The following is a 27,549-nucleotide window of genomic DNA, read 5'->3' on the forward strand; positions in this document are numbered from 1 at the left end:
GGATCTACTTCCAGCCTGCTATGCCATTTGTGTCTCTGGGTGACTGTTCAAATGGAAGAACATAAGAAGAGCCCTGCTGGAGCACCCTGTTCTCACGATGGTCAACCAGATGGCCATGGGAAGCTCACAAGCAGAACCTGAGGACAGGATTATTTGGGTAGGAGAAAGTGCTTTCAGTGAATAATGTGTATACAGTCTCGGGCTTAAGAGCATTCTAGCACCAGTGAAGATGGAATGGTTTCAACTAGTCCATGTTGACCAAGTGTCCCAAAGCAGCCTACAGCGCTACAGTAATAATGGATTTTAGAGCGTACTAAAGCTGAGCAGGAGTAACATCAATAATGTACTGTTCCATTTCTGGAGGAAGAAATCCATGCCAATAACTAGCTAAGATGCCCTTTTGAGTAGAAGCTCGCCAGACAAAAGCGAGACGCCGATTTAAATCAGGGCTGACTCTTTTGTACTCAAGTCACAATGGATTTATAATTCTGTAGTTGTGGAAACCCCACACCTGCAATTAATTGCTGGGTCTTTATTGCAAACATTTCACTTCCAGCACTTGATGAACAGCAGGAAGTATATTATTGCCACATTTTACACGTTCCTGTGAAACTTAATTTGACTTGCTTGCAATATAAATCCTGAAGATTTTCCTAGCTTTTTGGCTTGGGGCTGCATTTCTTTTATAAGAACACAACTGGTCGTCCTTTTTTCTTTGCTGCTAGACCTTTGCCAACTGTTGCTTTTAAATGATTTGTAGCTCTCTCGGCTGGAAAAGTGAAGGGAACAGGTGCTTGGTAAATCCTAACTGCCATTGTTGAGGTGCCATCTTAATCTTTGAAATAGTTTCTGTACCATGTGGGGATATAGCACAAGCCAGGGGAAAGATTCCAGTTCAGAATCTGAATGTTTTGTGGGAATGAACATGCCTCTTGCAGTACGTTACAATAGCCTGCAGATGGTGATCAAGTGTCAGTATAGAAGACAAGCGTGTGCATGGTGATGACATGTAAGTGTTGATGAGATGCTTTGCTTGACAGGTATGTGCCACCTGGACTTGTCTATCATGGCAAGAAGGGAATTTATGGGGAGAACATCCTAGCTGCTAGGAAGGTTTCTCCACCTTTCCCAATAACATGCTTGTGTGGCTGCTTGCTGTTGATTTACTGTGCCTGAGGTTCCCAAATGTTTTTGCAAAGCTTGTCTTTCAGAAACTGGGGGCCCAGATAAACCCCACAATCTCATCATGTTAGGAGACCCCCCCTCGCAGAGTGACTATCCCCAGCATCCTTAACAAACTGCTGAAAGTCCCCAAGGTTTTGGTGCAGTTGTGAATTCTGTTCATGCAATCAAAACCTAGAGGTCTATGCCTTCCACCATCCTGAGCTACAGGGTTGCTGCTGCTCTCAGTAAGCATCCTGCAAATATACTTGGGCCCTCCCAAGTCCTGCATACACACCCCTCTATCCTATCTGTTGGGCTCCCAGTGCAGTGACTCCACCCATCTTTTAGGGGCCGCAGAGGATGAGGGAAGTGGGTTTGAGACTTCTGTGGCATGCCAGGTTGCTCTACTGCAAACATGCCAAGAAGGGCTGACTACTTTTATGTTCTTATTCCAGTGCAGCTTGCTCAAGCTTTCTAGATACACAGTCACAGGTTACTGCTGGGGACGTGCAAATAGGTGACTCTGAACATGGTTCTTACATCATGGAAACCAGGCCTGGTGTGTTTCATTTCCTTCAGTCCACAGTGGAGCTCTAGAAGGCATGCACATAGTCTCTTATCTGCTATTCTCACTGTTGCCTAGTCACCACAAACTTGAAGACAATACCCTTTGTGGGAACTTGCATGGTTTGGTGGGAAATTCCCATTATCCATATGATGATGTCTGCATCTTGACCAGGGGTCAGCAAACTTTTTCAGCAGGGGGCTGGTCCACTGTCCCTCAGACCTTGTGTAGGGCCGGACTATATTTTGGAAAAAAAATATGAATGAATTCCTATGCCCCACAAATTTCCCAGAGATGCATTTTAAATAAAAAGACACATTCTACTCATGTAAAAACATGATTTAGAAGGCGATTGGGCCGGATCCAGCCCCCATGCCTTAGTTTGCCTACCCATGATCTTGACTTCTCCATTAAGTGGTACTCTCTGGACTCCAGATCCTTTTATGAAATAAGTAAAGTATCACTGTTCCAGGTGTAAATTCTTGGATCACAACTGCTGCACTGTGACAAACAGCTGGGGAGGTTTTAATTTGATTTTAAAAATGGATATCTGAGAGTATGTATTGCTGATACTGAAGATTTTTTGAAAAACCAAGTGGCCTCCATGTGTACTTTAAAAATATATAATGAAAACGGTATTATTACAGTTCCCTGCCTGAGGATTTATGAGGGCTGTAGTTGCAAGCAACTCTTGGCTACTATGCCTGGGATATTTTAGTTTAACTGACAATGTATCCTTGTACATGTTTACTTGGAAGCCCACTGTAAGTGGAAATTGCATCCCTAAATCACCTTACAACATTTTTCATACTGCAGGAAAGGCTCAGTGATGCTCAAATGCAAACCAATTCTTCAGCAAAAACCAACTTTGATTAAAGGTAGCTTCTTCTGTGTCTGCCCCAAAACAAGTTATACAAAGTAAATTAAATTCCCAGTTGGATTTCCATCTGCCGCCTCCGGGACTCTCACTATGTAATAGATCATTCATAACTAGTCCAGAATTTGATAAGAAGCAAATGGTGGCCTTTTTTTTTTAAAAAAAAAGTGTTTTCCAGATAAGTGACCGGTTTTGCTGCTTTGCATAGTATTGAGTTCTCCATCACAGGATGCAGAAAGGAAAGAACTGATTTGGCAGAGAGATTTTATAACCCTGCAGAATGAGGTCATTTTCTTTGACAGAATTGGCTTCTCTGAAACCATCAACCCAGGGAATGGTCTCTGCGGCTCATGACATAGACAACAAATGACACGGCTTTTGCATTTTCGCTTGGACTCAATAGGCATCAAAAAATATAGGTCACTGGCTAATTGGGTGCTAAAAAGGTAGAGGCTATGTCAATAACACAAGATCAAATGTTATTGATGAGCTGTTTTCAGGGTAATTCTCTGTCACGGAAGTAACAGCTGGAGGGTCAACCTGTTCCCTTGAGACTACAACCTGTTCCCTTGAAAAGTGTGGATCTATCCCTTGTGTCGAAAGGGAAGCTTGGCTAGAGCTTCAGGCAGTAATCTTGCATCTGCTTCCAGCTCTGGAAGTCCCAATCCTTGCAAAAGACATCAGGGACATGAGCGTTGCTGGATTCAACATTGTTACAGTAGGGCTGAGAACAAAAAGAGAAAAGCTATTCAATTGTGTCCGCTGTCTATATTTATTGGCAGCAAAGTGCAACTGGTCTCAATGGGATAGATATTAAGATGGGCCAAAATCTCCTTTTGAAACCAGTGCGACTTAGCAATGCTTAACTTTGGCAGGACTGAGACTGTAATGGTTAGGGGGCTTAAGACAAGAAATGTGTTGCAGTTGTGGGGCTTGCGCAAAAGGCAACAAGGGTTCCCAAGAGGACAGTGTTACTGTAAAGTTGATGTGGCATTCCTAGTTTTCCAAAAAGGATGTCACTTAATTACTAAGCATTCAGCGCTGCGGTGGTTGCCTGTAGCCTTTTTGGGTATAGCTGTCACCCCCTCCCTTCCTATTTAGATGAGAGCACAGCAGTGCTCTCTTAAACTGCCTGCTCAGCAACCCATGGCAAGCTTTCTGCTCTGTCAGCCTGCAGCAAGTTCGTGCTGCCAAATGAGTCTTAAAGACGACAGGTGTCTCAGAAGATAGTGTTTTCAATGATGATGGTGGTGATTCCCTTCTCTGACAATCCGCTCTCGCTACTATTGCCCATGCTCCACCTTTCCAGGTATGTCTACGTGATCGCTCCAAGTAAACATGGCTACTTCGGGGAGTTCTGAGCCCAGAGTCCCAAGTTTCTTGTTCAGTGATGCTGCTGTCGCAAGAACCTAAGAGCGAACTTGTGGGATCAGGCTAGTCCAGCATTGTTTTCACAGGTGCCTATGGGAAACTCATAAGCAGGATGCAAGCATTCCACCCCCCTGCAGCTGGTATTCAATGGCATCCTGCCTCTGATGCTGGAGAATACATGGGGCGTTGCTCTTCTTATTCATTGACCCTTCTGCTGCAAAGCAAATGCTGAAGACAATGGATGATGTTTGTACTCCCCCTCCCCCCTGCTCCCATTTCTTTGTAGGCTCTGCATGGTCCACCCTCCCTGGAAAGGCCAAAACACTGTGGATTTGGCAGAGAATAGAGAAGTGGAGGAGCTGAGAGTCCTGAGCTCCATTTTTCATCTACAGTGGTACCTCGGGTTACAGGTGCTTCAGGTTACAGACTCCGCTAACCCAGAAACAGTACCTCGGGTTAAGAACTTTGCTTCAGGTTAAGAACAGAAATCGCACAGCCGCGGTGCGGCAGCAGCGGGAGGCCCTATTAGCTAAAGTGGTGCTTCAGGTTAAGAACAGTTTCAGGTTAAGAACGGACCTCCAGAACGAATTAAGTTCTTAACCTGAGGTACCACTGTATTAGGGACGCGGGTGGCGCTGTCCATTAAACCACAGAGCCTAGGACTTGCTGATCAGAAGGTTCGAGTCCCTGCGACGGGGTGAGCTACCGTTGCTCGGTCCCTGCTCCTGCCAACCTAGCAGTTCAAAAGCACATCAAAGTGCAAGTAGATAAATAGGTACCACTCTGGCGGGAAGGTAAACAGCATTTCTGTGCACTGCTCTGGTTCGCCAGAAGTGGCTTAGTCATGCTGGCCACATGACCCGGAAGGTGTACACCGGCTCCCTTGGCCAATAAAGCGAGATGAACGCTGCAACCCCAGTTGGCCACGACTGGTCCTAATGGTCAGGGGTCCCTTTACTTTACCACTATATTGCAAACCATAGCTCATTGAGGGCCTAGACTCATGCCTCTTAAAGGTAGGTAGCTAGATGCTCACATGTGGTCAAGAGGCTCCACTTCTAAGTGAACTCTCAGTCCCCAAAGTAGGCCATTAGTTGTACATGCTCCACCCAGCACAGCACCCAAGGGATTATGGGCATAGCCTTCTGACTTGAAGATGCCTCTAAGGTATCAAGTGAGCCTCTGGGAGAAAGTGGCATGGTCAAAATTTCAAGTCTGCAGCCTCAGTCTCTGCATATGTAAAAATATTCTAACCCAAACACACAGCTGAGCAAGAAAAAACAACCCACTTTGAACTATGACACTACTTTGCTTCCAAAGCCGACCCCCCTACCTCAAAACAACCAAGGCTTCAACTTCAGCATCTCCTTTGGTTATTTTGGCTCTGAAAAAAACAACAACCTAGTTTCTACAGCTGTCTGGCTGGGAGACAAAAAATGGAAAAGGGCTCATCTTCCAAACTAAGAGACAAAAGTGCAGTAGTGGAAAGAGGTTTAATTTAGCTCCTTGGCAAAGTTTTCAAGTACCTTCATTGCAGGAACGTTGGTTTGGGGGGGATATAATTTGGTAACTCTATATGCACAGATATACTTCGCCACTACCCTGGGTGACAGCTCCATAATCAAGGACCGGATCACTAAGTCAATGGAAGACGATGATGTGTTTTCCTTCACTCTGCAATTGTATTCCCAAGTTGGCAACAGATGAACGTGGGTGGGTATGCAGAGAGCCTTTTCCACAGTTTTCCACCTGTAACCTTTGTGCCAACCTTTAAAATAATTTGCATGAAGATGGAAGGATATCACTCCTCCATTATTTGAAAGAACGTATGAAAACATCTGCTGGCAAGGTACTGCCTGATGACATCCCTCGTAACTTGGAAATAAGCTTGACTTCTCTCCTAACCACAAATTAATGCCGTTGAGGGAGTATACTGACTTCCTGCAAACTAGCTGTACAGAGTCAAAGCTGAACAGAGCATAATCTGCATTAATTTATCCTAAACGGGGGACACAATCTGTTGTCCCCTGGAGTCAAATCCAAAACTTCCAGGGCATGTGTGCATTTCATATCTCCAAACCGTACTTCCAACCCTGCATTGCCTCTTCTCTGGAAAGCCTGTCACATAGAGCAGAGGACTTTCCCCTTTATCTGACCATGCGCCCACAAACCACTGCATTGGCTGTTTAGTAAACAGAAGGCTGAACCTGCCCCAATTCAGCTGAGCACAAGGGCCTCCCCCAACCAGCTGCCGCTGTTGTTTCTTTCACAGAACAATGGATCAGTGTCCCAGGCTAGCATTTCCATTGTATTGAGTGCTGGGTTTCAGATAGATCCTGCATTGTCTGCTCTTGCATTTGCCTGCAAAACAGGACTTGACTCTCGTAACATGCTGGAAAAGTGGATGTAGGGCACCGATATCCTTTGGCATTGCTCTGTGCTGATCGTTCCATGCCGCCCCCCTTTCCTCTTACAGTAACACTATGGCTGCTAGCTGCTTGCATTTAAAATATCCCTTGCTTGGGTTTTCTCCAGAGCCTGTTCTCACAAACGCTTGAGGCTGCAGTGAGCTGAGGAAGCTAGACCTGTAAGCAGGCTGCCATAGCACAAGGGGAACCCGAGGCAAGCCAACTCCCTGCGAGATCCATCTGCTGAAAACAAACTTGCACTATTGTTGGTTTGACAGTAGGCTGTTAAGTGCTGAGAGGGGGACACAAAGATCCGATAAATATTCCCAGGGCGACAGAAAGTTATGAAACCAGCAGTGCGTAGGTTCCGCACACTGTGTGTTGTACAGTGCAGTGCCTGGGGCATTGCTGAAAAGGCTCTTTATGGAAGGAGGCAAGCAGGCTGTGTGGGAACTGGGGGCTTGGGGTGAGGCAGATAAGGTCACGCCTTGAGCGAAAGCAGCTGCGCGTGGCTGGGACGCCGCGCTCTTCAGACGGATGGATGCAACTCACAAGTGAGACGGCTAAATGCGGTGCTAGAAAGGAGCTGGATTCTCCCACACCAAGGAGATGCAAGCTTATGACTGGAGAGGTGCTTTTGAGAAACTCTTTTAAAAGGAAGAGGAAGTACAGTTCAAACTCAGCTCCTGGGCATCATAAAAGGGTTTCCAGGCAACAAGTATTTCTACATCTCCGAAAAGAATGCTGCTGTCCCAAGTTTCATTTTACTGTGACATCATTAGATTACACCAGCTCTGCATAACACATGACCTATATAGGGTGCCCCCCTCCCCAGGCTCAATAAATCTGTTTTTGACTGTGAACACGGTGGTGGAGGTGGGGACTCCTCCTGGAAAGCCTTGCTACAGGGTTAAAGTCACTTGTGTTTGCTATGGTAGGTCAACAGTGCAAACCTGGAGTCTACTCTTTGTGTGGGGCTAACAGCATGTATGTGGGTCAAGGTGTCCCTAAAGTTCCAGCCTTACGCTGCGTGATGCTGCTGATCTTTCCCACCCTACTCCTGTGACAAGTGAAACCCGAACCTATACACACTAAGGCAGGAGGCAAGCCCCCATTTTGCATGGACCGTAAGCCCTAATAAGTCATTCACAACAGTGCATGGGGTTATAAACTATATATATATATATATGTGGCAGTCTAGTGTCTAGTATCAGTGGCCACTCTTAACCTTCCCCCTTTTGAGCAGGAGGATTTGAAGGGGGGGTTCCAAGTGCATTCAGCTGTAAACACTTTGAATTGGCCTTCAGACCTTCACAACACTTTATAGTTGAGAATGGAGGGGCTAAATCCATGTGTCCCCACAATCCCACTTTGTTGTTAAAACAGAACATCTTTTCCAAACTGCCTCTTTTTCCCCTAAAGAAGTATGTTTAGCTGTTTTGTTAGGCTTTGTAACAGTTTTAACTGTTTTGTTGTTGTTTTAAAAAAACCCCAGTGATTTTCTTTTGATTATTTATTGTGCTTTCAAGAGGTTGAGAGAAGGCTTGGGTGGGCTATGCCCCAAAAGGCAGCCTATAAATAATTTAGTAAACAAACAAAACACTTTTGACAGGGACTACAACATAAAAATTATTTACCACATGCCCCCTGCCCTTCTTGGCCATAGTAGAAATCATTGTTCAGGTTAAAGGGGGAGAAATCTACCAATTTGATCGAAACGGGAAAAAGGTGAAGGAGGGAGGAGACAATTCTGCGCACAAACACACTCAAAAGAAAAGACAAAGCCCACTGCATAGACTTTTTTTGGGGGGGGGGGAGTGTAATTCAAGGAAAGAGAAAGATTACAAGTGTGGTTTCTGTGTTGGCCTAATGGACACAGTGTCAAAAAATGCACCACACTTAAATGAGGCCTAAGATTAGAGTGGTATCTCTGCCATTAGTTGGTTTATAACTCCTCCTGATTTAGTAATGTGAGTTCAACATCTAACCAGTTCTTCCTTTTTTGCATCCAGCCTTCCCACAAGTAAAACAAAACATTCCCAATAGATTTAAGGTCTGTCGTTTTGTTTGTTTTTCACTATAGTTTAATTTCTTTGAATTTTAAAACAAAAACATACTTCCATGTTAAAAAGTCCTCCATCCAATGCACCAACAAAACACCTGTACACAAGCAACAAATTCACAATCCGAAGAAGGGAGATAAACCTACTCCCAAAGGGATGGGCAAATCTAATATACAGTATGAACAAAAAGTCAAAAAATAAAAATTAAGGCAGGAGTTAAGTGTTTAATGCCCTGCAAAATGAAGGCAAAAAGGAAAAAAAAAGAAAAATTGAAACTCTAGGAGGCAGGAATGTCAGCAGCAGCTCCCAAATAACCTGGGAGGTCATTTCAATGGGGAGGAACTGTGCAGGGTAGAGTCTCCATTGTTCCTGGAATGGGGAGTGCCAAGATCATTGTTCTTCGGTTAGCCTTGGTGATATTCTCAACTAAGTCTCAACTAAGAAAGGATGAAGTTGTATCAGGTTAGGCTGCTTGTGGGACTTTCCGTTTACACCTGTAGGCGTGCAGGTAAGCCACATTCCCCCTTTAGTTTCCCTAGCAACACAAACATCTTGTCCATGTTATAAAAGGAGGAAGAGCCTGGAAACAGAAAAGGGGGGGGGGGATATTTCTCTTTATCAATGGGACAGCTAGACTGACCACCACACTTGAAATTCACCTCGCACTGGGGAATTCTAAACAGTCCTTGGGAGCTAAATGAAAACATTCATTCCACTACAGGGAGAGTTTCACATAACCACCATCAAAGGTGGCAACATTCAGGGGCAGGGAGGGTTTAAGTCATGCTCTTCCAAGAATTGCTAGCATCAACTTGTGTGCCCAAAACAAGACCAAAAGAAGGACGCAACGTAAAGGCAAAAGGTAAAATAGCTGTGCTTCTCCCATCACCACACCCCAACAATCTGTATTCCCAAATAGTTCCTCTAGCTCTGATCTGAAAAAAAACAAAAAAGAAATCTCTAGCGTAAATTCCAATGTTTGTAGATCTTCCCAGAGGCCTGCCCACAGGGAGAGAACGCTTAGCTTCAGAAACATGTAAGATTTGGAGGGTCTGGTTATTTTGTCTTTTTTTGCTCTGTACAAATATATTGCATCCTTCAATGTTGTGCTAGGTCCAGAATGGTATTCTCCTGGGCAATTAGAAAATAAGAATAATAATAAGTACTAGTAAAAATGTAAAGGAAAAATATATATATTAATAGGGAAACTAGTTCTTTTGAGCTTTGCTCTAGTATTCAGCTCTATATTGCTTTGAACAGCCAGTAAATAACTCTTGGCGTGCTTTTGTTTTTGTTTAACCTGTTTCATTACACTCCGAGTTGTTTCCTGGGAAGAATGTTTCTTCAAATATGCTCAAGTGTTGTCTTTTATTCCTTTGACTCTGGAATCACCCAAAATATTTTAAAGAGGCCATTTAAATGTGAATTTCCCCCACCTGCTCCTTGTCTCAGGACCCCCCCCCCAAAAAAAACAGGGAAAACTAAGCAAAAGAAAACACCATATTTCTTCAACAGTCTGTTTAACGGAATGATGGTGTTGAAAACTGAAGATTGAGAAAGGGGGTCAAGAGCATTCAACTTTTTCCGCACTACAATTTATTCCAGAATCTGTTGAAATTTTTTCCTTCTTGAGCCAAGCCAAGTGTAAAGGCTCCAGTCACCTTTCTTATACTCTTATCTCGTCGTCTTCCTCATCCATGAAGGAGAATTCCTTTTCTGGCTGTTTAGCAGCGTCCTGCCTCGTATGCTCTGGAACGCCCTGGTTCTGTCCCCTGGAGACTAAAGTACGCTGTTCCTCTCCCACAGAGGTGCCACTCGAGATGGAGCTGCTGTCCATTGTCAGGCGACTGGTAATGCTGCGGGCAGATCCAGGGCTGTAGGTTGCTGCTCTGTTGTCATCCGACTGAACCAAGGAATCCTGGGGGAGCTTGCTTTCCTGGCCAAGCCAGTGGCCTGTCAATGCCTCCACAGGGCCTGCCTCCCTCTGGGGGTCTTCTGCACCATGATAACCAGAATCCTCTTGCTCCCATGGGTCCTTATCCATGATGCTCAAGACATCCCCCAACATGGAGGGCCCCAGATCAATATGGAAAGACATGATGGACTCTGCGTGCTTCATGCCGTAGCTGCCCTTGGGCACTACCAAGGGCAGGTCCGTTATGTCACCAAAGGCCCGCTCTTCCAAGCCAGGACTGTGGGGCCCAGAGCTAAGAGCGGCTGCCGCACCGTTCATGTGCTTCTCTTCAGGGGTCTTCTCCTCAGGGGCTTTCTTGACAGGGCTGGAGGAAAGGCTCTTGGGCAGTTGCTTCCCACCACTCCTGTCCGTCTCCTTCTCAGTAAGCTGAGGGAGGGAGACGGCATTCTTCACAAAAATGGCAGAGTCCCTCAGAGAGCCCAGCATATCCCGCCGGTCGCCCCGGGTGACGGACTGAGACCGCTTGCTGCTCCGGAACTTGCGTGAGAGCAGGCCTGGTTTGGATGAGGAACTTGTTTCCTCAGCGGCTTCCTGTTCTCCCTCCCCAGCCTTGCTGTTGAGGAAGGAGGTGTCCCCAAAAGCATCACCAGCCCGTCCCACGTGCATGGTGTGGCGGAAGTCGCCAAGGGGAGCGCTGATCATCTCTGCCGTCAGGTCGGCCCGAGAGCGGCGTTTGGAGTTGGCGGAATTTGTCACCAGCTGCTTCAAAATAGGCATTTTGGCAACAAGTGTGAGAGCTCTTTTGCACAGGAGTCAGGGTGGTGGAACTGGAGAGGTCAGGTTCAGTTGTGGGTGGAGCAGGTTGTACTCCTGCAGCCTCACAGGTAGGCCTCAAGCCTCTTGATGGCCTTCAAACAGTCGAAGCCTAAAACACAGACATAAGAAAGGAAGAGAGGGTTAGGTCTCCTCAAGACAAGAGAGGTGCTGTTTGCTCTGTTCCTTTAATGGGGGCATGAGAGGGCACCATCTACGGTGGGGCTCTCCATCCAACCTGCGAACCTCCATCCAACCTATCTCCCTCAGGTAATGCCTAAACCCCTCTCCAACCCTGTTCTGTTCCCTCCTCAAGTACTTTTACTGAGTTGGTGCGTTTGTATAGAAACCTCTGACTTTGGAGTGGCTGGAATGTAATGTACTGCACAAAGGTAAGCAGTGTTAGGTGCCAAATGGCTCCTTAAACCAAGGTTACAGTTGCCAAAATGGACTGTCTGGTTGCCATTTTGGGGCAAGAGGTTCTCAAGTCTTTATTTTTCAAATGATGGGCTGACTGTGATTTGATTCTCAGCTAAATATCTGGCTCGTTCAGAGGACAACCTGGAGATAGATTAAGAACTTTGAGAACTTAAAAGAAGGGAAGTCATTTGATCCAGGGACAGCCCGCATATATATTGGCCCATTCCGACCTCTTTTTCTTAATGGTGGCATGGACCATTCATAACATTATGTATATTCTTCACAACTATAAGCAGGGCAGTGGGAAGACAAGCTACAACAATTAACTATAACATTGTACGCTGCTCCTGCTCAGGCTACACAGACAAAGCATTTTGGTTCCTGAAATTAAATCTGATTGTGCAGATAAGACATAACTGATAGAATGACAGGGTGTGGTATTAGTCATGATCCAATGATCCCCAGGCATGCACCTCCAGATGGTGAAGATGTCATGCGCCAGCCATCCTGGCATCCAGGCATCTTCACTCAGTCGCAAGTGGCTGATAGCCAGGTGCAAAATGCGCCTGGCTAATTTCAAACGCTGAAGGTAAGAACCACCTCTGTTGCTCCACCCACCTTTGCCTATAACTCTGCCCACCCCTGGCATGTAGCCCTGGGAGGTTACTCACAAGGGAATGTGGCCCTTGAAAAATGCTCCCCAGCTCCACCTTCCCCTTCAACATACACCAGGGGTTAAATGTTCAAGTACAGTGCTACGTGCTGCTGTGCTCCCTGTCGTATGGGAGGCACAGGGTAATTGCTTCTACAAGACTATTCACTGCCCTGCGTGGTTGCTTTATTCAGGGGGGACAACCATGAGATGAGCACTTCTAATTTCACACAAAAAAAGCAGCCGCACTGAGGGCTGCTCCGCTGGTGCAAACCAGAAAAGGGCAGTTGTGCTGGAAGCTCTAGGGGAGGGAGTTACGTGAAAATAGCTCAGTGGGGTAGGAAAGCATGGTTCAAAACAGGGGCATCAGAAGATGACTCTCCCCTTCCCCCCACGCTTGCAGAAATCTTCTCCCTTCACTTTTGATTTACTGCTCTGAGGCAGTTTTGCATGCTCAGTGGAGCAGCCATCATAGGCAGGGAAAGGAATGAGGCAGTAATGAATGCCTGTCTGCTCCTAGAGAACATAGCTGAGGCGCATGTTTGCAATAAACTAAGGAATATTTGAGACAGGCACCCCCAACCCCTCCTCTCTCAGAAGCATAGCTTACACGAGGTGGAGTGCTGTTCTTCACCCATCTTTGCCCCTTCCCACTTCAGATAAAGCCCTGCTCATTCGGCTGCAGAGCCTCCTGACAGATATATATCTGAAACAGAGGTCAGTGACCCCTTAGAGTGTTCCTCACATCAGGAGATTTGGCATTAGTATAGATCAGGGGTCAGCAAACTTTTTCAGCAGGGGGCCGGTCCACTGTCCCTCAGACATTGGGGGGGGGCGGACTATATTTTGGGGGAAATGAACAAATTCCTCTGCCCCACAAATAACCCAGAGATGCATTTTAAATAAAAGCACACATTCTACTCATGTAAAAACACCAGGAAAGCGCCACAAATAACCCAGAGATGCATTTTAAATAAAAGGACACATTCTACACATGTAAAAATATGCTGATTCCCTGGACCGTCTACGGGCCGGATTTAGAAGGCGATTCGGCCTGATGCGGCCCCCGGGCCTTAGTTTGCCTACCCATTGTATAGATGCTAACTTCTTGGGGACCTTGAGCAAAGCAGAACTATTGTTGCCCACAAATACACACATTCCTCCCCATGTTTTGTTTCTGTCCTGCTCTGTGGTCAAACTGGTTTCTACAGGTTACCTTTAAGCAGTGCCCGGGGAGGAGGGGAGAGAGCTGAAATGGTTGCCAGCAACACAACCAACACTGCCGCAATCGATGCCGATCAGCTGGTTGCTCTGGGCACCTACTGGTCAGTGCCAATGCCTTGTACCTAGTAAAATGTTCTCTGTGCACCATGCATAGAGCAATGCACAGTGGTACCTCAGGTTACATACGCTTCAGGTTACATATGCTTCGGGTCACAGACTCCGCTAACCCAGAAATAGTGCTTCAGGTTAAGAACTTTGCTTCAGGATGAAAACAGAAATCGTGCAGCAGCGGCGAGTGGCAGCAGGAGGCCGCATTAGCTAAAGTGGTGCTTCAGGTTAAGAACAGTTTCAGGTTAAGAATGGACCTTCGGAATGGATTAAGTTCTTAACCCGAGGTACCACTGTAAGGGTTTGTTGTGTTGTTGTTTTTTTAAAAAAAGGTTATATCAGTGTGCCATGTGAATGTTGAACTATTCACTTTTTGTATGCGGTTGTTAAAGGGAAGCAAATCCACACTGGCTTCCTATTGCTACATAGAGTTACTTCACCAAGTGAACAATGATTTCTTGTTTGATTAATTTTTAAAATTCAATTTCTTTGAAACGTGTGCACTCCCGCAACTCAAATATTCTCTTCCTTCTTGTGGTGAGGGGGGAGGTGTGTGTGTGTTTGTAAGGTAGTAGAAAGTTCCCTTTGGCAATGAAACAGACTAGAAGGGAAATTCTAGCACTGATTATATGGATCCTTTGGCTTGTAGGGAAAGCAGCTATAATTAAGAAAGGCTTTTCTCCTTGCAGGTGTCCCCCACGCCAGTTCAATGTATTGACAGCATGCTACTGATACTGGAGAAGCGTCGGTACCCCACTAGCAAGAAATCGCCCCACTTGTTCAACAAAAGTGATCTACATGCAGCTGCAGGTATCAATGAAAAGCCAGCATATTAAAAAAGCCACCTTTTCAAAAGGTGGTGGGGTGGACATTCAGATAGTAAAAGAAAAGAAAAATAGCCTGATAATGCTAAACTGGTTAGTATCAAAGTTTTTAGACCCAAAAATAATCTGAATACTTGTGTGTGTGTGTGTGTGTGTGTGTGTGTGTGTGTGTGTGTATACGTACATAGAGGAAAACAAAAGTAAATGAACAACCTGTATGGATATATGAACAAGAGATCACACCACCCAAATCAGCCCGGCTTCCTCATTTCACAAGCTAGCGCAACATTCTGAAGCTGAGATACTAAGACCTGATCTAGTTATACAAGACAAATTATGAAATAAGCTGGATAATCATTAGCCAAGAAGCAGCTCCATTAGGCAACTTGTCCAATGACTAGCCCATGACTAATTTCCTTCCATTGTGCTACAATGATAGCAATCCTATACATATCCACTCAGAAGGAAGTCCTATTGATTTCAATGGCAGTTACTCTCAGGTAAATGGGTACAGGATTGCACCACAAGCCATGGTTCTCAGTCACTGTCAAATTAAAACTCTTCCCTGGGTTAAAAGTTAATTCTATGGGGCCTCTGCACATGGTCCAACCATTTCTGACCTAAGAGTTATCACAACAACAGTAAGGTAAAGGTAAAGGTAAAGGTAAAGGGACCCCTAACCATTAGGTCCAGTCGTGGCCGACTCGGGGGTTGCGGCGCTCATCTTGCTTTATTGGCCGAGGGAGCCGGCGTACAGCTTCCGGGTCATGTGGCCAGCAGGACTAAGCCGCTTCTGGCAAACCAGAGCAGCACACAGAAACACAGTTTACCTTCCCGGCGGAGCAGTACCTATTTATCTACTTGCACATTGACATGCTTTTGAACTGCTAGGTTGGCAGGAGCAGGGACCGAGCAACGGGAGCTCACCCCGTCACGGGGATTCGAACCACTGACCTTCTGATCAGCAAGTCCTAGGCTCTGTGGTTTTAACCCACAGCGCCACCAGCGTCCCAGCACAACAACAGTAGATATCACAAAAGTCCCCACCCCCTGGTTTTTTAAAGCATAATTGTGCTGCTGCAGATCCAAAGCAAGCTTCTGCACTATTGACAGAGTTGTATCAATTATTAACATGCCTTCGTAGTTACCCTTAAGTCATGAAGATTAGAAGAAAATACCCAGAATGGCAGTGAGTGTACTCAACCTGGAACAAAAAAAAGAAAAAGGTGGGGGAAGGTGGGGTAGCAAGTCTCATTCCGCTACAAACAGCTGCCCTACCATGAGCTGAATAGTTTGACAGTGCACAGGAGAACTATAACATATTCCAGAATACCAGAACAAAGAAATACTCTTGTCATTTTGAACTAACAGTTCACCAGAGGCTTTGAAGAAGACTAAAGTTAAGGGGGGAAGACATCCAAAAAGAACACAAGAGTACTGCCAAAAAAGGTATAAGATTTTAAGCTGTGACTCACATATTTCTGCATTTTCTTTTTTTAAAAGCGCAGTTCACAAGGCTGGCTAAGGCATCCTCAAGTTTGTGTGTCTGTGGTTTTTTTTTAAGCTACATGGGGGAAGGGGAGTGAAGACTCTTGGGATTTTGAAGAGAATAGAAAGCAGACACACAGATGCTGAAGGAATTGAAAACAGACATCAGAGCAGGCTATGAAAGGGGACTACAAAAGAGAGAGAGAGAGAGAGAGAGAGAGAGAGAGAGAGAGAGAGAGAGAGAGAAGCCAGCCAGATCCGGAACAAGCCAACAGCGGACACACAAATTTTTAAAAGAACACATGCTTGCATCGTTGATACAGGAGGACAAAGAGCTCGCCACTTACAAAATGGGGGAGTACGCTCAGACTTTCTCCACTTATCGTCGTTTTGCCAACTCCATTGAAACCGAAGCAGCGTAGGGAAGCTGCTTTATATTGAGTCAGGACTTCCCTTTGCTTTGCTCAGTCTCATCTCCATGGACCGGCAAAGCAGCTCTCCTGGTTTCTTTCCCAGGTGGGCCTACCCTGGAGATGCTGAGGAGACAGGGACTTGAGACCTCCTGTATCCAAGGCAAATGCTCTACCCCTGAGCTTGCAGCTATGGTTCTGTGCATCTTCATGGTCAAAGCAAGCACACAACATCAGCAGTGGGAGTATGAAACCTGGTGGGATAAGTCCCATGATTGGAATGTAATAATGGAGGGATACAATCTATTTCAGAGAAACAGACCAGACAAGAAAGGAGGAGGAGTGGCGTTATATGTCAGGGATGTGTATACCTGTGAAGAGATCCAAGATTTAGAACCTCAAAGCCAAAGTGAGAGCATTTGGGTCAAAATTAAGGGAGAGAAGAATAACAGAGACCTCATTGTGGGAGTTTACTATAGATCCCCAAGCCAAACCCAGATAGGCAGGGTTTAAATAATAAAATTAATTATTACAGTGGTACCTCGGGTTACATACGCTTCAGGTTACAGACTCTGCTAACCCAGAAATAGTACCTTGGGTTAAGAACTTTGCTTCAGGATGAGAACAGAAATTGTGCCCTGGCGGCACGGCAGCAGCGGGAGGCCCCATTAGCTAAAGTGGTGCTTCAGGTTAAGAACAGTTTCAGGTTAAGTACGGACCTCTGGAACAAATTAAGTACTTAACCCGAGGTACCACTGTATTACTATTGGCTTAATTTGTCATTTGTGATGTCATCAGGGGAGAAGAAAGCCTGCCCCACTCCCCACAAAGATACTGGAGCAGTAACAGAAAGTGGTGTGTGTGTGTGTGTGTGTGTGTGTGTGTGTGAGAGAGAGAGAGAGAGAGAGAGAGAGAGAGAGAGAGAGAAGATTTGATGCAGCTGTAGTTTTGCCAAATTCTCACAGAAAAGCAATGATGCTGGCAATGGTTGTGAGTAAAAGAGTCTGCTTATAGGAAAGAATGTGGCTGAGGATCACCACTCTCCATTCAACCACGCTGTCAAGCCCCCGTGTGAAATGTGCCAACTTCAAAACCCGCAAGTTCTGCATTTTACAATTCGGGGGGTAAGCAATTTGTGGTCTGCAAACTCTAGCAGTGGGTAGGTGCAAATCAAAGCACACTTCCATTTCAACTGAAGTTACAAAAGCCAGCTGAAACTGACGCTTTCAGGAGGCGGAAGAGAAGTTCAGATCAGAGGATGCATGAAAACAAATACGGGAGGCTGACTCTGCCAGCCTCAAAAGGGCTCGCTTCAGCTGTAGCTCCCATTCCCAGCTGTGAAAGCCAAGAAGTCCCACTGCAACAATCTAGACCAGGCTGCAAAACCTCTGCAGCATGAGCTACATGTAGGCAACTGGCAAAGCTTTTTGGGGGGCTGGGAGGGTTATTCTGTGCAAGTAGACACAAAAATACAAAATGGATACTGGCAGTTGAGCTTTTTGAGGATCTCAGCTCTCATTACATGCCCCCTACCCACAAAAACCCATTGAGAGTATATACAAAGTTAGTTTTACCACTATACAGTGGTACCTCGGGTTACATACGCTTCAGGTTACAGACTCCGCTAATACAGAAATAGTACCTCGGGTTAAGAACTTTGTTTCAGGATGAGAACAGAAATCACGCGGTGGCGGAGCAGCAGGCCCCATTAGCTAAAGTGGTACCTCAGGTTAAGAACAGTTTCAGGTTAAGAACGGACCTCCAGAACAAATTAAGTTCTTAACCCAAGGTACCACTGTAGTTTAAAACAATGTTGATGGCAGCCTTAATCATTTTCATGAGGCTTATGTATTATAATCAGGGTAGAACTACACTGAGCCTGCTTAGAAAGCTAAGCACAGGTCCTACCTGAAACTTATGAAAATTTTCTGCAGATTAACTAGGATAGAGGTACTGAATTTTCTGCTTATGGTATCTTGGCAAACATTTCATGGTTTCCTATGGTTACAGTGGGTGGCGTTGTGGGTTAAACCACTGAGCCTAGGGCTTGCCGATCAGAAAGTTGGCGGTTCGAATCCCCGTGACGGGGTGAGCTCCCGTTGCTTGGTCCCTGCTCCTGCCAACCTAGCAGTTCGAAAGCATGTCAAAGTGCAAGTAGATAAATAGGTGCCGCTCTGGTGGGAAGGTAAACGGCGTTTCTGTGCGCTGCTCTGGTTCGCCAGAAGCGGCTTAGTCATGCTGGCCACATGACCCAGAAGCTGTACCCTCCCTCAGCCAGTAAAGCGAGATGAGCGCCGCAACCCCAGAGTCGGTCATGACTGCACCTAATGGTCAGGGGTCCCTTTACCTTTACCTATGGTTACAAATAAAAATAAATAAATCTATTTTTAATAGAGACTTTTAACAGAGGCTTTTGAGAACACAGCTCAAACTCTGCCACTCAACCTGAGTACCGTATTGGAGTAGCTGGCCAGAGGGCCGGAGAACGAAGAGGCCCTGCTTTCTTCCTAGCAGATGTCACCACTAAGCTCCTGTTTTTGAAGGATTTGGGTACCACAAAGTCGTGTCCTACACCAGCCAGCCTGCCCGCCATAACATCAAAGCAGAGAGGTAATGTCTTCCCATCGGTACACAAGAAAATATTTCCGTCTAGCAGAAAGGAGGGTGGGATATTTTTGTTAATAGCACTGCGATGGTCCATGTCCCCAATGTGGCAAGTGCCCTTCTGTGAATCAGAGACCACCTGAGCATAGCTGTCAACATTTTCCTTTTTTTAAGGGAAATTCCATTATTCCGAATAGGATTTTCCGTTAAAAAAAAAGGGAAAAGTTGACAGCTATGCACCTGAGCCAGCTGACCTTCAGCGCTGCTATGCTACACATGGGCAGGTCAGCAACCTACCTGGATCAACTGAAATGGTTGTTTTTTCTTCCATGCACCATTCTCTTCCTGCCTTGCCTGCTTGAAGCTTCTTTTAAAATAAAGCCTCTTAAAGCGGGGGGGGGGGGGGGGTCCTTGGGTGCCTTTTGTGTCAGATTTAAAAGGCATATATGATGTCACCAATGATTTTTAATCTTGTATTTTTATATTGTTATAGCGAGAGAGGACTAAATAGCTGGCTGCTGGCAGCAGGGGCAAAATTAAACAAAAATCATGGCTGAACTGGGCTTTTTGCTGACGCAACACCTTTTTTCTGTTTGAACTGATGTGATCTCCAGGAACAAAGTTGCCCCTGGGCAAAACTCTAGAAAAAGAGCAGCCTAACAAACCAGCTTATGCTTCCCCTAGATGCATTTTTCACCAAACGCTGGTTCACTAGGGACATTATATAGTGGTTGGGTGGAGGAATTTGGATTTGATATCCCGCTTTATCACTACCTGAAGGAGTCTCAAAGCGGCTAACATTCTCCTTTCCCTTCCTCCCCCACAACAAACACTCTGTGAGGTGAGTGGGGCTAAGAGACTTCAGAGAAGTGTGACTAGCCCAAGGTCACCCAGCAGCTGCATGTGGAGGAGCGGAGATGCAAACCCGGTTCACCGGATTACGAGTCCACCGCTCTTAACCACTACACCACACTGGTCAGAAGGTGGGGAGAGTAAAGCAGGGGAAATGATTCATAGAATCATAGAATTGTAGAGTTGGAAGGGACACGGAGGATCCTGTGTAGTCCAACCCCCAGCAATGCAGGAATAGAGAGCTGCCCCATATGGGGATCGAACCTGCAACCTTGATGTTACCAGCACCACATACTAACCAACTGAGCTCAGCGGTGAAGGAAGCCCCTCGGGCGCCTGGGGCAGGGCACCCAGGGGCACACCACGGGGCCCCTGGAGTCTGCCTGCCTCCTCCCACTCAGCCACCCTACAGCTGGGGGGGGGGAGGCAGCGGGCGAACCGTTTAGACACGCATCATTTCACGGCACAGTAATTCAGTTTCGTAGCAAACTGGAGGTTAAACTAACCCCTTACCAGCCCCAGAAGGAGTGCGGGGAGCATTTGTGCGACACAATTTGGAAAACTCTGTCCTCAAGAGACTTCAGTGGGCTCTGGAAGACCCACATCACAGAATACGCAGGCTTCTCCTTCTGTGATAATCCTGATTACCAAAGAATAGCAGAGGCTTCTGATGGTTCCAAGAAGTGCTTCAAGGCACAAAGAGTTCTCCTTGTAGCTTGATCTGAATAGTAGCCTAATTCTGTGTTCCACAGCCCCAGGCTATATGCACAGGGTTCCAAACAGGGTGGCATGAGATCTGAAACAGGCAGCTGCTCTCTAATCAGCAGCCACCTCATGCGTCCGCACAGGTGCAAGTGGTAGCACCCAGGCTACCACTATAGGGGCATAGCTCCCCCACCCCTCCGCTTTTTACGCATCTCTGCTAGGAATTAAACCCCAAATAATCACCTTAAAGGCAAGAAAAATACAGATGATTGCGACTGCCTAATTCCAATCCTCTACCCTTAAGGGCAAGGGTGGCGCTGTGGGTTAAACCACAGAGACTAGGACTTGCTGATCAGAAGGTCGGCGGTTTGAATCCCCACGACGGGGTGAGCTCCCATTGCTCGGTCCCTGCTCCTGCCAACCTAGCAGTTTGAAAGCACGTCAAAGTGCAAGTAGATAAATAGGTACCACTCCAGCAGGAAGGTAAACGGCGTTTCCATGCGCTGCTCTGGTTCGCCAGAAGCGGCTTAGTCATGCTGGCCACATGACCCGGAAGCTGTACACTGGCTCCCTCAGCCAATAAAGCGAGATGAGCGCTGCAACCCCAGAGTCGGCCATGACTGGACCTAATGGTCAGGGGTCCCTTTACTTTTACCTTTACCCTTAAGGTGGCAGTTCAGCATATTCTGGGCTCTGTATAAAGATTTGTTAACGAATGAATTACCTATTTAAGCCAGGGACAACCTGCATTTCAGTGAATGCTGAACACAAACCTCTTTACCAAGATGTTTGTTTCCAGGACCCATCCTATTGCTGTGCTTGTTTTAACTGTTTTTAATTTTAACCTGGCAGGGATCTGCTGGCGAATGGCAGGTGATTATTATTATTAATGTCCTGAACAGCAACTTGGTGCCCATAGGTACCAAGAAGCCCACAGAGACCTACCAGACCTACTAGGTCATATCATGAGCTACAATGGTCAACAACCCTGAGTTTCTTTTCACTCATTCCAGTGTCGGCTGCTTCCATTTCGATTGGCCAGCAGGCATGGAAATGAGGGGGTAGAGAACCATCGGTTCTCTCTGTTGATGGTGTCCAATTAGAGCCATGTTCTCTTCACCCAGCTGCCAGCAGAAGAACATTTCTAATTGGACACCGCCGGCAGAGGGAACAGTTATAATGGGATGCTGCCAACAGACATGTCCAGTCTGAGATTTCAAGTGAGCATCTATGCCTGACTGCAAGCTCTGCCCCCCTTCCCCAAACCCCCACAGTGTTAATGGACAAAGGGAGAAAAATGGAGCAGGCTGTGGGTGTTCAGGAGAAAAAGTGTGTCCCGGTGTGTGTGTGTTTTTTTGTGTGTGTGTGTGCATATAAGAAAGGAAGTAAGTTTGCATTCTGTGGAATGTGTGGTTTGCCTGACAGACCTTTTTTCCCCCAAGTGTTTTATAAAATGAGCACTGGACTGCTTTTGCATTTCGAGACTCAAGACGGTAAACCCCCACCTTGCGCTCAGTTCCTTGTACAGTGATATCTCAGGTTAAGTACTTACCGTATTTTTCGTTCTATAGGACGCACCAGACCATAGGAGGGGGAGAACAGGGAAAAACATTTTTTTTTTCTTGTTCTCCCCCTCTAAAACAAAGTGTGTTCAAGGTGCATTCACCCGAGCTTGTGGGGCTGGTGGGGGGGGGGAGTGCTGCTTTCCACCACCGCCAGCCTCAAAGATCCCTGAAGCCTTTGGAGCGCAGAGCCCCGCTGCCCTGCAGAGGCTTTGCACGCAGCCATCCCCAAGCTAGAAGAGGGGGACGGAGCCCTCCGCCATGCTCCGTCTCCCTATTCTGCCTTTGGGCTTAGCGGCGCAGCCTGCATTCGCTCTATAGGACGCACACACATTTCCCCTTAATTTTTGGAGGGGAAAAAGTGCTTCCTATAGAGCGAAAAATACGGTAATTTGTTCCGGAGGTCTGTTCTTAACCTGAAACTGTTCTTAACCTGAAGCACCACTTTAGCTAATGGGGCCTCCTGCTGCCACCGCACCGCCAGAGAACGATTTCTGTTCTCATCCTGAAGCAAAGTTCTTAACCCGAGGTACTATTTCTGGGTTAGCGGAGTCTATAACCTGAAGCGTATGTAACCCGAGGTACCACTGTATTCTGCCTTGCCAATGTGTTTTCCCTGAAACAAGCATTGTGTGGGTGGCCATGCACACCGCAGTCACCATTTTATAAATGGGCACGCCTCCCCCATCCTAGCTATTTTGCGATGGCGCCCACAACACTCAACAACAACAACAACAACAACAACAACAACAACAAGCAGGATTTTTCCTGCTTGTGCTCGTGGGCCAGAAAGTTGGGAGAACTCTTGGTGCAATGGCATGCCTGGACTTAGGCTGTTTCAAGGAGTGCATGCACTCAGCTCTTGCAAGTGACACTCATGGGGGGCATCAGCAAAGGCCAGCTCCTTTGCAGTCCAGCCAGCTAACAGGAGATAGAGGGCATAACCACAGCAATCCGATGTAGGCTACACATCTATTTTTGTATTGTAACCACTGGAGCATTCATCAGGTGGGAAAGGAACCCCCATCTTTTCAAAGACACCTCCTATGCTTACTATTAAATATCCCCCCCCCCCGAGTTTCAACAAGTGCATGCAACTTCCTTGGAAAAAACGCCTCAAGGGGAGCCTCTCCTAGTGACATAACCCATTATAAGCAAGTACGGACAAAATAATTAGTTACTCAGAGCAAATGATGAAAACTAGGGAGTCTAGCATTGCAGTCTCTCCCAGACAGGAAAGAGTCACAACTCCATCTGTCTACTGCAGAACTACAGAAACAAAATAGAACACCCATCGCCAGATACATAATGGGTGACCGGGTGGAGGGGAAGAACCAGTTAGGCTAGGTAAATAGAATAGTGATAACCTTAGGAATGGCCCTGCAAGCATTGTGACTCAGGGGGTGTCAGTGTTTATGGTTAAGTATGAAGAGTCAACATTGAGAGGGATTTGGAGCCAGACATTTGCTTCAAGGCTCCTCTTCAATATAATGCATCTACAATGCAGTCATTGCCCAGCAGATCATATGAAGCAAGCTGGTTGATTTCACAGAAGCTTCCAATGAAGAGACCAAACAGTTTTGCCTTCTTCAAAAGCAGAAATGGACTAGATCAAATTATGCCTTGAGTAATGTTGTAAGGGGAAGTAGAAACATATTAATATCTATTAACCTGCACCACTGATATGTTATAAGAGGGATGGGGGGTGGGATACATTGCATGTCATGTTTATTTACAATTCTGCATTTGTTTTTTGGCTATATATATCAATAAAAACCTGTCAGGCAGAAGAAGCAGAAGTTTATTATTTGCATACATTTTTACTTTAACAATTGTTGCCTACATTTATCTTAAAAAGCTATTGAGCTAGGCCATTAGTGGCCCCATTTCACAGCAAAACGGCACAAGGCAAGGCTATAGGATTTGAACTCAGGTCTGCATGCCATGCAAATCTCTCACCTTTATGGCAATCTGAGTTACAGCAAGTGAATCAAATTAGTGCTCAGCTCCATGAAGCAGAAAGAGTTACTTGTCTGTAATGGTCCAGTCTCATACCCTTTCATCTGCCATCAAGACATGGGAGGATTTTAGATGTGGGCAAATGAGAACTGACATTCTCCACTCTACAGTAGCAGAGCCACAGGGATTTCTCCCATAGTCTTCTTCCAGTTGCCTGATTGTTGCTCCCCGCTCTATGCTCAGCCTGTTTTGTGGAGCTGCATCCCCTTGCATTCTCCTCCTTCCCCCAGGGGTCTCCCTGCTCACCTATCACTCATTGCTAGGGAAGGGCAGAAAGTGGAACGGGAAAGCTAAAAGGTTCTGATGCATCACAGCACTTCTCAACAAGACTGGTACACACAGTGCAAGGTTACAGAATAATGCAGATCATGACTCTGTTGAGAGTTCTAGGTCTCAACACTGGTTCGTCAACATTTACCTTGCTTACAGCACCGAAAGAGCCTGCAAGACGCAATGTTGTTTGAAGCTGTCATTTTAAACAAATGCAATAATCAAACCTTTGGGACTGCTTCAAACCCAACTCTGGAAACTTGTGGCAATCGGCAGGTAATAAATCTAATGAAGTGGGGGCATTTCTAGCCACATTTAGTCCAATACTAACATATATGCTCACACTTATCTGAAGAGGAAAGTCGAATCGTCCATAATGAAATGCACAGATCTCATGTTCCGAAGCCATCTAATAAAGACTTTATTCTAAGAGAGTATTATACTGTAATACCATTAGGGACAATGTGAAAGCATTCTGGACTCATTGCCCTGTGCACTTATGGCTAGGGGACAGCTCATTATTCCTGCACCAAAGCCTCCTTACCCTGATGGATGAAGAAGTTTCCTGCTCAACCACAGCAGCCTTTGCCTTTTGTATGAGACCTCTCTCACAGAAAATTCAACTGTGAAAGATGTTATTCTCCTTAGCTGGAGTTAACGTTCCACAATGATCCAAAGAACGAGACATACCTGGATGGAGGTTGTTGTGTTGCACACTTCCTTTACTGCCCAGTCTCATGATCTAGAAGTAAAGCAAGAGAAGGGCAAGTCCCCTCCTTCTACCTCTTTATTTGGGGCGGGTGACGGAGAAAAGAATGGAGCCTCTTGTCTCCATCTGCAGTTGAGCAACAACTGAGACAGGATCCTGTGACAATCACGCTGCTACTTGGAGAAAGCTAGAGGGTAAGTGAAGCTTAACAAACCATCCCCTAATATTAGAATCTGCCAAGAAAAGCTCCATTGAACGCCAAGACATTATGAAAAAATTTAAACAGGCAGCCCGGCTGGTGGCCAGTTTTGAGGTCAGACAGTCTATAATATTGTGTTAACCCAATGTATGATGTTTGGAAAGCTTGATCTAGTCAGTGGGAGAGAGGGAGACACATGGAAGCCACACTGGCCAGTAAAGAAACTGTGAGTATGTGCCCCCAAAGGACTGACAAAATTTGCTTAAAGCAGAATATAAGCATCCCATAGAATGCAAGAGGCATCCCTTATTCTCAGCACTGTCATTAAGTCTGTCTGCTCCCCCTTAAGTCTCCTCGTGGTGTTTTGGATCTTCTTCAATGAAGACCCTTCAAGAGTAGTTAGGCAGTCATTACAGAGCCAGGACAACTCTTTCCCCTTTTTGCCATCTCAGTGTCTCTTCACCCTACTAGAGCAGCAGCCTGCTCGCCCCCACCCCACTCAAGATATTAACAATGGACTCCTAGACTCCCGCTCATGTAATGTATGTAAAGCAAACTTTGCTCCCAAAGTCCACTGAAGGTTAGAGGAGCTGACTGAAGAGTTTGGGGAAGTAGGATCTGGGAATCCTACAAACATAATTTCACAACTCAGCTGCTTCCCTTTCTTTCTAGGAACACATCTCACATAAGCAGCACTTCACTATATCCAGTCAGGCATTGCGTTCTTCTGGCTGGACCAGCCATAAGAAAGCCACAAACATGGCTCAGATACAGGGAAAGAGGGAGAGGAGGGGAGAAGCACCAGATTATGCTTTGAATTTAAAAAGGATAGCATGGGGACACTGCTCTCAGAACACAACATTTGTTGGTGTAAAAAAAAAGCTGAATTGGTGATTGGTGACAAAGTTAAGTGAAACAGATATACAAGAATGTATGTAAGATACAAAAATACAATCACAATAAAAGTTATAAAATGAAAACAAGGAAGTCGTGCACAGATGGAAGGAAGACATAAGGCAAGAAATAAGAAGCAAATAAGAAATTACTAAATGTTGGTACATAATGAAATGTGAAAATGTGAATTTACAAATATAATGTATATATAACACTATGTAAATATTTCATATATGTAGTGCAACATAAATAAATAAATAAATTTTTTAAAAAGTTGAATTGGTTAAATTGACTAAAAGGAACAATCTTAGTTATTCTACACAAGATGGCAGTTCAGTTGTCCTAAGAAGATATGCCAGATCGCAATACTGTACTAATACTTTAAGCCTGGCATTAGGGGAAAGTTCTACTATTCTTGGTATTGGAGCCATCTAGACAGCCCCACTACCAATTCCCAGGGTGAATTTAGTGGAACTGAACACATGAATGTTGCACATTACATCCTACATGTACAGGTTTCCCCGTACATCCATGACAATGGGTTGAGTCACGTGATGTGTTCCACTACATGAAACAGCTACATGCTCCCTACAAGGATGTTGGTCCCCATGGCAAGTGTAGCAGCTCAGCTGACTCTTAGAGCAGGTGCACACATAACTTGCGATGTACCAATGTGGTGCCTATCACATACTGTTAGATCGCAACTCCCAACAGCCTTAATCACTGACAATGCTGGATGGGGCCGATGAGAGTTTTAGTCCAACAGCATCTTCAAGGGCAGCACACTGGTTATTATCCCTGAATTCAGGGGTGCCTCTTAACCTAAGGAATGCCTGGCAACACCCAGAAGGCCAGCATTCCTGTATTACATGCACACAAGTGAATCCCATCTGAAGAACCTGAAGCTCAGGGGCACAGCACCAGCCTTGAATGCATCTCCAGTTAAGGCACCTCAGGAGTTAAGCAGAGGTCTTTCCCCAAGTCTAGGATTTACACTGCCAGAGCAAGTAAATATGGTGAGATGGACTTGTCTGATTCAGTAGAAAACTGCCTCCTATATTTGTATGGCATTTGTGGTTTTCATATTCAGGAGGGTGTATCTTGCATTGTGCTCTGGTTACACACACATTTAAATCTCCATCAGCCTCAGTAAAATCATATGACAATGTTCTAGAATTCTGGAAGGCAAGTGACAATAATAAACTGCGGGTGACAAAGGCATCCGTTGCAAAGGGAAAAGTGGGCCCCATTACATAATTTGCAAAGTAAAGGGTACACAAACTCTTCTTTAATGAGAAGGCCATATGCTTATTCTTTCCTCACTTTAAACTCCTCCGTCAGAGCAAAGTTTGTTCAACAGACTAAACCATTTGTATTAACATGCCCTGTGTTTGTTCTTGCTACAGAGAGGCCTACTTAGAAGCGAAACACAA

The 27,549-nt window shown here is 45.7% G+C and overlaps 1 protein-coding gene across 6 annotated transcripts in view; it reads right to left on the reverse strand.

The window, feature by feature from the left end:
* Nucleotides 1–8,446: 8,446 nt before the first annotated feature.
* Nucleotides 8,447–27,549, reverse strand: part of CDC42EP4 (CDC42 effector protein 4) — a 46,255-nt gene continuing 27,152 nt past the window's right edge. For 5 of the 6 annotated variants that reach the window (XM_081849896.1, XM_081849895.1, XM_081849894.1 and 2 more), the window contains one exon: nucleotides 8,447–11,288. In XM_081849896.1, coding sequence (XP_081706022.1) covers nucleotides 10,115–11,140 — 1,026 coding nt within the window. In that variant the 5' untranslated portion in view covers nucleotides 11,141–11,288 and the 3' untranslated portion in view covers nucleotides 8,447–10,114. Of the gene's footprint in view, nucleotides 11,289–24,858; nucleotides 25,134–27,549 lie in introns of those variants that run through there. The other variant, XM_081849897.1, reaches the window with a different exon arrangement.

This window comes from Podarcis erhardii (assembly GCF_964252035.2).
Source record: "Podarcis erhardii genome assembly, chromosome: 2".
NCBI classification, from domain to species: domain Eukaryota; kingdom Metazoa; phylum Chordata; class Lepidosauria; order Squamata; family Lacertidae; genus Podarcis; species Podarcis erhardii.